The following is an 11,688-nucleotide window of genomic DNA, read 5'->3' on the forward strand; positions in this document are numbered from 1 at the left end:
GTGTGTGTTTGTGTAAGTGTGTGTAAGTGTGTGTAAGTGCGTGTGTGTGTGTGTGTGTGCATGTGCGTTTGCGTGTGTGTGTGTTGCATGGCTTGCATGCACCCTGCAGGTGCACAGTGTAGCAAAGAGAGCGATGGCGAAGACAGAAAATGAGAGAAGACGGAAAGAGGGATAGCAGCAGCAGCAGGGAGAGAAGCATGGATGTAAACAGAGGGGCAGAACACAGGAGGACGAGCATCTGAAATCACACAACACTCACATAGAGAGAAAGCAACTGTGTCAGGGCTCAGTCTGTATGATTGTGTCATCTCATGTGTTTTTATTTTTTATTTTGTGAAAGCACTGGAAGTGCGGTGATGTGTCTGAGGATGGATTGAGAATCATCTGTGGCATAACAAAGCAGCACTGTCCTATTTTACAGGTCTTAATGCTCCTACTGCTCCCATCACACTTTAATTTGTTTACACATTTGCTTTGGATGAAAAGGCATCATGGCACACCCTCCACACAACCACACACTCCTCCTCTTTTTCTCTCACTTTCTCTGCCTCTCATTTCACTGCCATGGTAGTATGTTTTGCAGCACAATGGGATGCCATTGTAATTCCTCTGACATTCTTGTGTGTATATATGTGTCCATATATGAGTGTGTGTATATGTAACTAGAGGGCATGTGCACATTCTGCAGAATAGATAACATTTTGCTGCCTGCAAAAGCTGCCAAAACACTTTGTTTCTGTCTTTGGTAACATCAGAATATTGACATGTTTAAAACTCATGATTCTGTGTAGTAAATATGAATGTAAACTGTTTGTGTATCCAATGTTATTTGTGCTAATGTGTAATAATGCATACTGTCAGACTGTAAGTTTTGTGGCTGTCGTGATGTTGCTTCAGTGTCCTGTTCTTACTTGAGAAAAATAATTTCACTCTGAGGTGACCTGGTAAAGTGAAGCAAAAATCAAATCAAAGGTGTCAAATAGAAGGCAAAAAGTCAACATCATTAAATGTGCTCGACAACAAGGCACTTCTGTATCATTCTGCCAATTTGCTTTTGTCTGACATCCTGTTTCCTTGTTCTTTTTTCTCTATGTTTGTCTCTCTTTTTCCCAGGTAAAGGCGTGCAGATGCAAAGGGATGTCCAGTGCTGCATGTTGTACTCCCAGGGCAAGGTGCGTACCAAAGATGTGTTGCGGTTTGAGGTGCAGACGGAGGGGCCCGATTGCAGTATACAAGCCATCATGCAAGTATTTCAACTATCCACTCCTGGAGCTAAAGAGCACACAGCAATCTGCAGGCATGGAAAATATGCCTCTCGTTAGACGAGGGCAGAGCCGGGCTGAGAGGCATTGTCATCTTTCCAGGTCATGTTGTTATGGCAGGGCTGGGAGCTATAATTGCCAGGGAAGTAAGAAAGGAAATATGTGGGAATAACAAGCCATCTGAAAATACCTTCCGAGCCAGCTGAGCTCTGCCGCAGCCAGTCAGTCAGAACAGCAGGGTTTAGTTAAGTAAACCATTCTGCATTGTGATACCTATTGTTTCCAGCAGGTCAGAGAAATCTGATGTAGCTGGGGAATGAGGAGCTTGCTTTTTCATGTGGTCCAGTTCACAAGAACATTGAGTTCTTATACAGTAGATACAATAGTTTCTTTTGGTCCTCTCTAATTCAGTGGTTCCCAACCTCTTTTCTTCAACTTTACCCACTTTTGATCACAGTTTGACTTCTTTCTACTAGAGAAAAAAAAACTTATTAGACTCTATTTCTACTCTATTTGTGATTTTTCGGCCTCAGATTCTCTGGGGCTTTACTACACGTGACATCTTTGTAGTCCTCCACAGTATTGCTGAATCATTGTATGTGTCAAAGTATTGTGTTCTGTTTATAGTCTTTACACGAAGAAGGCAGTAAAATGCGCAGACCCCAGAGACCGCAAGGTGAAGAGGTTGCTGAGAAAGCTCATGAGACAGAGAAGAAAGGACCACCGAACCATGTGGCTCCTTCCTCATGACAACCTGCCCGTCATGTCAGAGGTCAGATACAAGCTTCTGTACAGCAACAAGACTGTCACAACCTCCTGCAATATTAAATCTAATTTATTCAAATAGAAAATTTTATCTGAGTGTTGATTTGAGATATTAAGGGAGACTTTAATGTTATTTCTATGTTACCTGGGACATTTTTATGAATTTCCTTCTTTTGTGTTCTTCAGGACAAAAAAGATAATTGGGCAGTTCTTAATGTGGAGTGATGGAGCGCCATCAAATATGGAGGAAATCTCATAGTCACAAGTATGTTGTTTTTTTGTTTTTTTACCATTTGACTGTGTTATAATGTTTTAATTCCACGGTATATAATATGTGAAAGTATCTGTCATAATGTCTGTCATCCCACCTTTCTACAGGCCAAGTAAACTTTCAGCAGCTTGTCATCTTTTCACGGCGAAGTTTGCTGACTCTCCAGTCGTCTCGTGTCTCTCTCTATCTACACTATCTGTCTCCCTGGGACCTGACCTGGGCAGCAATACATATTTAAATGGCTTTAGATATTTAAACATGAACTGTGCTTGAAATATGCCCAAACACGTGGCTGGAAAGGTATCAACAGAGGAGTATTTACTTGTAAGATAAGTTGAGTTGAGTTTTTTTTTTTTTTTAAATGGCTCATACTGTTATTTGCCAGAGTCTGCCTGGAAGTGTCTCCCTCTACAACATTACTACTCTGATGTGAAATCAGTGAAAAAGAGGTAATTAAACAAACGATAAACGAGCATTGATATTAATATTGTATATCAGCAAGATACTCTATGCTTATTTGTGACTTGTATACCTTCAGTGATGTGTAATGACACTTCACACAGTGTAGGCTTTGACCTGATATATTTGACTGTTAGACGGGTGAAATCACAGCGGGATCAGAGAGATTTCACCTGGATACAACTTCCTATGTCACATAAAGAGCAAATGTTCCTGATATTTTGTCCACTCTGTATATTGACTGTTTGTAATCTCAGTATGAAATCAATCTTTTAAAATGAGGCCCTCAGGCATCTACCAGAGATTTAAATATCTACGCATTTGCAGTTTACATTTATCTTTTTCACCAATAGTCCGTCACTAAACTATGCCAAAGTATTCATGATTCAATTCACCACATGGCAAGGCTGTTACAACTTAGAGGGCTCAATTGTGTGGCAAACACACAAGTATTGTATTGTAGAAGAATGCACTGTATGTTAAAACACAGTATCTCAAGTGAACTATTTTATAAATTAATCTGAAATAATAATTGGAACTGCCTCACTGTCTTTTTCTGAGTACCTTGTGTGTGTGTGTGTGTGTGTGTGTGTGTGCGCGTGGACTTTATTTAGCCATGTTGGCAGCGTGGATCTAAGGACAGCAATGTTGGTGGGTTCATCACTTCGGTCCAGACTAAAATATCTCAACTATAGTGGATTGCCGTAACATTAGACATTTATGTTTCTTTCAGAATGATGATTTGGGTGACCCCTTAATTTTTCATCAAGTACATTTTTAATTTGTCCAGTAATTGGTTTTATGTCCAAATACCAAAAAAAAAAACTTAAAATAATGACTCGTCAGCCTCAGCTGTACTTTGTGCAAATCATCAATAAGTCAGACCTGGATCACTTTAAAAACAACAGTGAGGTTTGCAATGTAAGATATTACAATGACAACAGACAGTTTTGACATTCAAACAAAAGCATACAAGGTAAAGTTTTGTCTTTTTTAATGACCAACTACTTACATTAATATCAAACTGTTATAGGACCCATCCAATTATTATTCCAAACTGTTTTTTTCTCATATATATATATATATATATTTGACCCATATATGTCTCAAAAGAGAACAGTTTCTGGGACAGACAGGAGAATATCCTCCACCAGGGGTAGCCACAAACACAATGATGAGAATCACAGTTCAATTCCTGAGCCATTTATTTGTCACATTTTTCATAAGCCATCAATCAAAATGTTGAGATTTTTACGGAAATAACATCAAGCATTAAAACTAAAATCAAACCTAATGAGCTGAAAAGTGACACAAAGTCAGAAGAGCTGTCAATTACCTTTTCACTTTCATAATTATGCACAACACTTTACTCTAAAACAATCTACACCTAAAAGCATAAAGTACATTCAAGTCCTCAAGGCTTTCACAAGCTTTCTTCACAGTACCTTTTCACTAAACAATAAAAAATAATCAATCATGAACTTGCAATATATTATTACAGTCAGAATATAACAAAAGAAAGGAACACATTCAGTTGATAGTATGACTTATTAAGCAGAAAACACAAACAGGCAGGTTTAATACTGATGTTATGCCCACTGTTGTGACCAACAACAAAAAGTCTACTAATGGTCAAGAAACTTGAAACTACAGTTGTTTATACTTATATTTTATATATGTTTATAAAAGAGGATCCAATGCAAGATCAATCAAGCCTTAATATAGAAAATTGTACCTAGAAACAATAAATGTCATTCTGTTTGATATTTCCCTCTTCTGTTTGATATTTCCTGAAGTAAAAAAAGATCAAGAACAAATATAACTGCAGGTGTTCCTATGAAATTGCCGTGTAGCAGTACAGTCCTGTACCCATAATTTAAAAGCAATAGCACCAAAGAAATACATGAAAATACACACACAAATATAATATCTATAAGAAAGTACTGAGGGGAAAACGTTCTACAAAGTCACTTATTATATCAAACTCAAAACAATAATTAGCAAAGTTTCTCCTTCACACCAACCTCCAGTGTTTAACAGTCAAGTATATTCAAAATTGTACAATTACACTGTGTAAGCAAACTTGATTGTTCGGGTTGTTTGAAGTGCGTTTGTATGAGATACTTATCCACAGTCAGTGTATTACCTGCAGTAGACGGCCCGGCCCCAGTTTAGAGAAGCAGACAGGAGGCCCAGCAGGGAAGCAAAGCAAAGCACTGTTGATGATGAACTGATATTAAGTTTTTCAAGGTGGGAGTTTTTTATGTGGATGAAATTATTTTTTTCTGCTGACCCTGTATTCAGCAGTGCTCTGCTTCTCTGCCAGGACTCCTCTTTGCTTCTCCAAACTGGGGGCGAGCTGACCTCCAAGTACCTCATACAACCCCACTTAATAAAACCTGAACTATCCCTTTACATAAACAATATTAAACACTTAAACACGAAATCCAGAACAATTCTGAGATTGATTTATTTACATGCTGCTGATATGCTTGAGTATTTTTGTGTGTAGTGCTGTAGAAGTCCTGTTAGAGGTAGTCATAATGGAAATGACAAAAAATAAGTGTTTGCAAAAGAAATAATATATATTTGATGTTAAGTCATGCAACAGAAATAGCCAAATTATGCAGATTTACATATTCACAAGATTGGAAAATATGCTGGTTGACTTTTTTTGTTTGTGAATGGTGGTGTTTCTCTAATAATACTGTGTGTAATAACACTGATGCTGGGGAGGGGTTTCTGGTGCTCTGACTGTATGGATCATAAAACATAAGAATCTTTGAAAACACGATGAAGCTATAGACTTTCTAAAAATGACTTTAAACTGTCGACCGTCTGACACATTGAGTTTGCCTGACATTGAATGAAACATCATCAAACAGCAAAATGCCCCCAAATAACTGGCACTGAATTAATCAGATTGTAGGCATAGGATGCCTAACTGTTTCTAAACAGCATGTTCACTTATTTCCTGTCATTAAGCAGGCCTGGGCACAGGGTTTGTATTGCCCCATGTACTGGCTGAGTTGATCAAGAACTATTATTTTCTAAGACTATCCCTGCACCAATGCAAGCCAAACTTCTAGCTAAAATGCTTTTGGTACATGAAGCCCTTAAGGGTGTAGCTCTTGTCTTCACATTGTGGTCTCACTGTTGCGGTGATTAAGTGAATCGTTTTCCTGACAGATAAGCTGGTAGGGTTTCTCATTCTCCTCGATCACAGAGTTGCGCACCTCAGCATCCTGACTCTGCAGCTCTCCGCGGGAGAGGTGCTCCACGATGCCAGCCCCGAGCGAGTCACCCAGCACGTTGGTGGTGGTACGCAAGCGGTCCCTGTAGGGAGACAAGAGAGCAAGAATGTAAAGAGATGTACAGTAGAGATATACAAACAGGGAAAACATTATTGTATATTTGCTATAAAAACACTCCCAGCTGAAAATTCATAACCGTGCCTCTAAACACGGGCTTTCTAATCTGTGACTCTGCATTATGCATCAATAACCTTTGTAGTGGTGGGACCTCTGGGCTCTCTGAAGCTTTACAATGACATTTAGGCTGGCAGACCCACAGAACAGTACACAGTCCAATCCCCATCAAGCTGACATTTAGTGGGAACTTACAAGAACCAATCCACAGCGATGATCAATGTTATGTCCTCTGTGGGCAGTCCCACCGATGTCAATACAATCACCATGGTAACCAGGCCAGCCTGAGGGATGCCTGCTGCTCCGATGCTGGCAGCAGTTGCTGTGATACTGAGTGGGCGGTGGGAGGGATGGAGAGGAGAGTGAAGACATTTAATAAAGGGAAACAAGCAAGCAGCACATGTGCACTACTGGTGGGAGTAGTAGAGTGATAAAAGCACATGAGGAATTATAAAATTATGTAAATTATTTTCAAGCTGGTCACACGCTATATTTACTACCAACTGTAGAGGGTTGTGCCCAGGCTGTTAAAGATGAATAAACCATAAAGACAATTTAATTATAATACAGTGATATACAGTGAGTAAATATGTATACACTTGCTCTGTTAATGAGGCTGACCAGAAGAATCATAGTGTAAATAACTCTTCTGGAGTAAAGTGGTAATAAAGATGAAGATGAATTCATGTGGAAGAAAATTTCTGTACACCAACTATGCAGTAAGCGCAAAGTGAGAAAGGCGTTGCTAGTAATCACTGAGAACCTTCTTCTTCCACAATTCGTACATCAGTTAATTCCATTAATAGTTTTGGGTTCTCCAGTCAGGGTTTACCTTACCATTAGACAAAAGTTGTTTTATAAAATGTTCCCCTTTCAAAACAATAAGTTACAACATGTTTCATAATAATAAAACAAACAAAAAAGATAAATACAAGGATAAAATGTTTTCTTCTCTGAGCTGACTATAGGTCACTGCTGAGAATGGTAGTACTACAAACCTGTATACCTGATATTAGCTCTCGTACATACTTACAGCCCTCAGAACTTCCAATACATTCCCGAAGAGGGCACATTTAGCCCCCAGCATCAGTATTTGTGTATGTGGTGTAAACCAAAACTAAAGTAGGGTTACCTGATAGTAAGAATCTGTCCAAAGTTTAGGTCCATGTCATTGACTTGAGCAATAAAGATGGCTGCCACAGCTTCATAGAGGGCGGTGCCATCCATGTTGATCGTGGCACCCACAGGGAGGACGAAACGTGTCACTCGTTTATCCACGCGGTTGTTCTCCTCCAGACAGCGGAAGGTGATGGGCAGGGTAGCAGAGCTGCAGTATGCAGGGAGAGAGATGTGTAGGGTTATTTCTCTATAATACACAGTATGTACTATCAATTTCTATCCTTTCAGAGATCATATCATATCCCAGCAATGTTACTGTTATTTAGGTCCCACTATACTACTGTAGATAATAGTTTCTTTTTGTATCTTAAAGTGTAAACTTGTAGTACGTAATTCCAATTAATTTGAATCTCTTTGTCTACTGTTCTAATCTAAATCATTATATGATATGGTCAAGTTATATTGGCACACAATGGGACAAACATCTTTTTTAGTGTCATGGACACCAGAATCTGAGCAGGACAGAGGATTTGAGACTTACCTTGATGAGGTCCCCAGAGCAGTGATGAGTGCCTGCAGCAGGCCACCAATGAAGCTGTAGGGATTCTTCCTGGTCACTAGGAAGTAGAGCAGTGGCAGCACAAAGAGGCCGTGGATGAGGAGACCCACAATGACTGACACGGTGTACATCCCCAGCTGGCCGCCCACCTCTGCCAGATTCTTCATCTCCACAATCTTCCCTGCAATCAGGAACATGATGCCCACTGGAGCATACCTGAGAGGTGAGATGTATGAGGGAGATAGGGAGACAAGCACATTGGGTTAAGTAACTAAAGTGAATTTTCTATAACCAACTCAGGTCTTTAGAAAGAGCTATACAATTGCTTTATGAATTTTTGTGATAGTTATCTATCTGCACAAGCGTTTAGGAACTTTTTGTACACCATCTTTGAAAAGAGAGAGGTGTATCTTTACTGACCAGATGATGATGGACACCAGCCTCATGATGGCTTCATTGAGGCAGTCAAAGAAGTCCCTGAGGGCCTGACCCTGTTGCTTCATGTTACCAATGACCAGACCAAAGCACATGGAAAAAACCACCAGACCCAGAGCATTCACTCCAGCAGAGGAGCCGGACACAGGGACAGTCTCCTCCACTGTCTCCTGTTGTAAAAAACATGTGTAAGGAAATATTACAGTTCCTGCAGAGGTTCTTGACACAAAATCTAAGATGCAGTAAAAGAAGGTTCCACTTACATCTGTATAAATTGATATGAATTAAGTCTGATTTATGTCCTTGTCTGCCACCCACCTGTATGGTGTGCAGCACCCTGCTTAGGTTTACGTTCAAGTTAGAGTCCGTCACGTTGAGAGAATCAGTGAGGTTCAGGGTCACTGTCACGTTCCTTGTGTGCACAGTTTTCTTGTACACAGTTTTATACTGCAAGAGAGAGCATTAAAATTAAACCAAAATAATGCATTAATTATGACTTGGTTGTTAAGTTTCTGACAGTGAGTTGTGAGATGTGATTTGACAGTCAAATAATGTCCTTTTTGCAAGCTGTTTTTGTCTTTGATGGCTGGTTGAGTTTGGTCTGGACATGGATGATGGGAGTTGTGTTATAATATTAAATATATGTGTTAAAAATTAAAATTAAATGTGTTAAAGAAATACCATTAATATTATATAACTGATGGGAAGAGTCAGCCTCACCTGCTTAAAACAAGCCTCGACCAGATTGGGAGGAAACATGTTCCTAGGAAGAAAAGATGAGAGAGAAATTATTATGTTTGTGCTCGTGTTTCTAATAAATATATAAGTCACAGCAGTTTGTACATTTTGTAATACTACAATTTGTTAATCAATAAACATGTGATAATAAGAGTACAGAATGAGTCATTTGTTTGATCAGATACAATAGGTGAATGGGTGAATGAGTTAATTTCCACACTACCTGTTCCTACTATTTTCTGATATCTGAATGTCCTAATGAGTATATTAAACCTTTGAAAGGGATAGTTCGACGTTTTGGGAAATTCACTTACTTGTTTTTTTGCTGAGAGTTCACTGAGAAGACTGACACCACTCACATATGCCCATTAAATATGAAGCTAAAGCCAGCCGCCAGTTAGCTTAGCTTAGCATAAAGACTGGAAACAGGGCGAAACAGCTCGCCTGGTTCTGCCCAAAAGAAAACCCGCCTACCAGTATTTCTCAAGCTCAATCTTAACATGATATATTTGGTTTCTTTTAATTTAATTTATTTGTGGCATTATGTGCCCGACTATATCTTGGCCGCTGCTAAGCTAAGCTATTCCTCTACTGTCATATTAAGAGTAAAAATGAGAGTGGCATCAATCTTGTCCTCTGACAATAACTTGGTGGTGTGTGTGTGTGTGTGTGTGTGTGGACAAACTCAAAGTAGCAACTTCACAGATCAAGTAGAGTTTCTAAGATGTTACCTGATGAGATCCAGGAAAGCATCAGCAGCCTGAACTGGTTCTATGTTTCCACTGTTGGCCACGGGACTGTCCCTGCTGCCTTTCCCCGGTCTGATGATTATCACGATAACGATGCCAATGAACACGGCAATCAGGGTGGTCACCATGTAGTAGACCACTGCACGCATACCCATCTTACCTGACGCTTTGCTGTCCAAGGAGGAAATACCTGAGACAGAGGAAATTAGTTTGAGAATTTAATTAGTTCAGATCTTGTTATCAATGTTTTTTTCTTAATTAAAACTGATATAATTGGCCAATGATTGGCCAAATAATGAAGCACTTTGGTTTTCCGAGCATGACATTGGTGACTATTTCTCTCTGTGATTGGAGCTGATATTTAGTGTAGTGTAGTTCAGGGGTTCCCAAGCCTTTTTATGTCAAGGACCCCCACAATAGATAATTTTGTCTCTCACTATAAATTACAATCAATCAAAACCAAAAAACATTTTTGGTTCACATTTAAAACATTCTATTCCTCCTTTTGCTGGGACCCTCTACAACCCAGTCAAGGGCCCCTGTTGGACCCAGACCCCAGTTTGAAAGCCACTGATGTAGTTGTAACATTCCTTCACCTCTCCCATTTCAGGATCTAACCAGTAATCTACTTTAACATGCCAGCCAACCTGTAACCAGACTAGAGACGATGAGAGGCAGCACCAGCATCTGTAGCATTCTCATTAGCAGCTCCCCAGGAAAGGCGAAGTACTTGATCTCCCTCAGGGACAGGTTGTGGGGGCGTAAAGTAAAGCCCAGGATTACACCTGAATAAATTTGCACACATACACGAAAGCACAAATGTACACAAAGTTAAATAAAGTCTGACAGCAGAGAAACAGTGTTAAACCTCCACTTCTCTCCTCACTCACCCAGAGCCACAGCTGCGACAGTGAACAGAACGAACAGGTTCCTCTTGAGGAAACCTGTGATGCTCTCCCTACTGATGGAGCTCATCCTCTCCTTAATGCTGCTGGCTCTCCTCTCCATGGCCCTGCGTAGGCGCCTCCTCAAGTCTCCTCTTTCGGGCAGGGGGGGTTTGTCCGCGTCCTCGTTTAGAAAAAGACTAGCACTGGTGGGGGGCTTCTCATTCATAATCAGCTCCAGCACCTGGTCCAGGAGGCAGGTCTCGTGGGAAACTGGGCAGGGAGAGGACGAAAGAGGGAGAAATAATTGGTCACATATTCTAGTTTTTTGTCTTGTGCAATCAGAACAGAGTATGCCCTAAATGGATATATGGCATAGTGGGGTTGTTGAAAAGAAAACCCAGATATTTAATTTCTTCTTCTTAGTGCCCAGAACGTAAATGCCCCACTTTTCATATAAATTGCTTCATTCTAGTTGTAAGGCAATTAGTAGACAGACAAAACATAATTTATTATTAAGCAAAACTGCCAAAATTCACTGGTTACAACTTCTTAAATGTGAGCATCTGGTGATTAGTTTCATATTATTGAATATTAAATATATTTGGGATTTTGGACTGTTCACTGGACAAGCAAGCAATTTGAAGACATCCTCTGTATTTTACACTATTTTAAGACCTTTTACAGACCACATGAGTTATCAATTAACTAAAAAACCTGAACTAATGAACCCCAAATTGCTCCTGATGCTGTGCATCGTGTATGAATGTGTGTGAATGGCATGTAGTGTACAGTGCATTAAGTGGTCGAAAGACTAGAAAGGCGCTATATAAATACAGTCCATTTATCATTTACTATTATAGACTTGGAGCAAGTCATTTTTCAATCATAATTGCAATCATCAGTAAAAACAACCCACTTCTCAATTCTACTTTCTACTGTAATAAAAATACACAATTAATGTACTTCATATTAGATGTATCGAAGTATCTAAAGTAAAAGCTCTTGTTCATGACCTC

General features: G+C 39.6%; 2 protein-coding genes across 6 annotated transcripts in view; one reads left to right on the forward strand and one right to left on the reverse strand.

Moving 5' to 3' along the window:
• Positions 1–3,278, forward strand: part of ccl44 (chemokine (C-C motif) ligand 44) — a 3,495-nt gene extending 217 nt beyond the window's left edge. The window contains exons 2-5 of the mRNA XM_035652638.1: positions 1,114–1,243; positions 1,890–2,034; positions 2,214–2,292; positions 2,406–3,278. Coding sequence (XP_035508531.1) covers positions 1,114–1,243; positions 1,890–2,034; positions 2,214–2,252 — 314 coding nt within the window. The 3' untranslated portion in view covers positions 2,253–2,292; positions 2,406–3,278. The remainder of the gene's footprint in view (positions 1–1,113; positions 1,244–1,889; positions 2,035–2,213; positions 2,293–2,405) is intronic.
• A 1,220-nt stretch (positions 3,279–4,498) lies between these two features.
• On the reverse strand, positions 4,499–10,937 carry slc1a6 (solute carrier family 1 member 6). Of its 5 annotated transcripts, none has more exons than XM_035652637.1 (10): positions 10,676–10,937; positions 10,433–10,570; positions 9,768–9,975; positions 9,019–9,061; positions 8,617–8,745; positions 8,284–8,468; positions 7,846–8,079; positions 7,318–7,512; positions 6,381–6,515; positions 4,499–6,093 (listed from the first exon to the last, which is right to left on the reverse strand). In XM_035652637.1, exons 1-10 carry the CDS (start codon positions 10,896–10,898, stop codon positions 5,895–5,897), a joined length of 1,689 nt encoding a protein of 562 aa, XP_035508530.1. In that variant the 5' UTR covers positions 10,899–10,937; the 3' UTR covers positions 4,499–5,894. The 5 variants fall into 5 exon arrangements, with proteins under 5 accessions (XP_035508530.1, XP_035508528.1, XP_035508526.1 ...); XM_035652635.1 differs by having other exon boundaries at positions 8,284–8,453; positions 8,671–8,745; positions 10,676–10,930; XM_035652633.1 differs by having other exon boundaries at positions 8,284–8,465; positions 8,650–8,745; positions 10,676–10,930.
• Between the last annotated feature and the right edge of the window lie 751 nt (positions 10,938–11,688).

The sequence above is a fragment of the Morone saxatilis genome, unplaced genomic scaffold (genome assembly GCF_004916995.1).
Source record: "Morone saxatilis isolate NCDOM2014 unplaced genomic scaffold, NCSU_SB_2.0 Contig12, whole genome shotgun sequence".
In the NCBI taxonomy this organism is placed as follows: Eukaryota; Metazoa; Chordata; class Actinopteri; family Moronidae; genus Morone; species Morone saxatilis.

What these genes read in the sequence shown, in the direction of transcription:
- slc1a6 (XM_035652637.1), bottom strand. Translation starts at nt 10,898, where the DNA reads ATGAATGAGAAGCCCCCCACCAGTGCTAGTCTTTTTCTAAACGAGGAC. An exon ending in CGTCTCTAGTCTGGTTACAG is followed by an intron (nt 9,976 to 10,432) that starts GTTGGCTGGCAT and finishes CCTCTGTCTCAG; the next exon opens with GTATTTCCTCCTTGGACAGC. An exon ending in TCGAGGCTTGTTTTAAGCAG is followed by an intron (nt 8,746 to 9,018) that starts GTGAGGCTGACT and finishes TCTCTCTTGCAG; the next exon opens with TATAAAACTGTGTACAAGAA.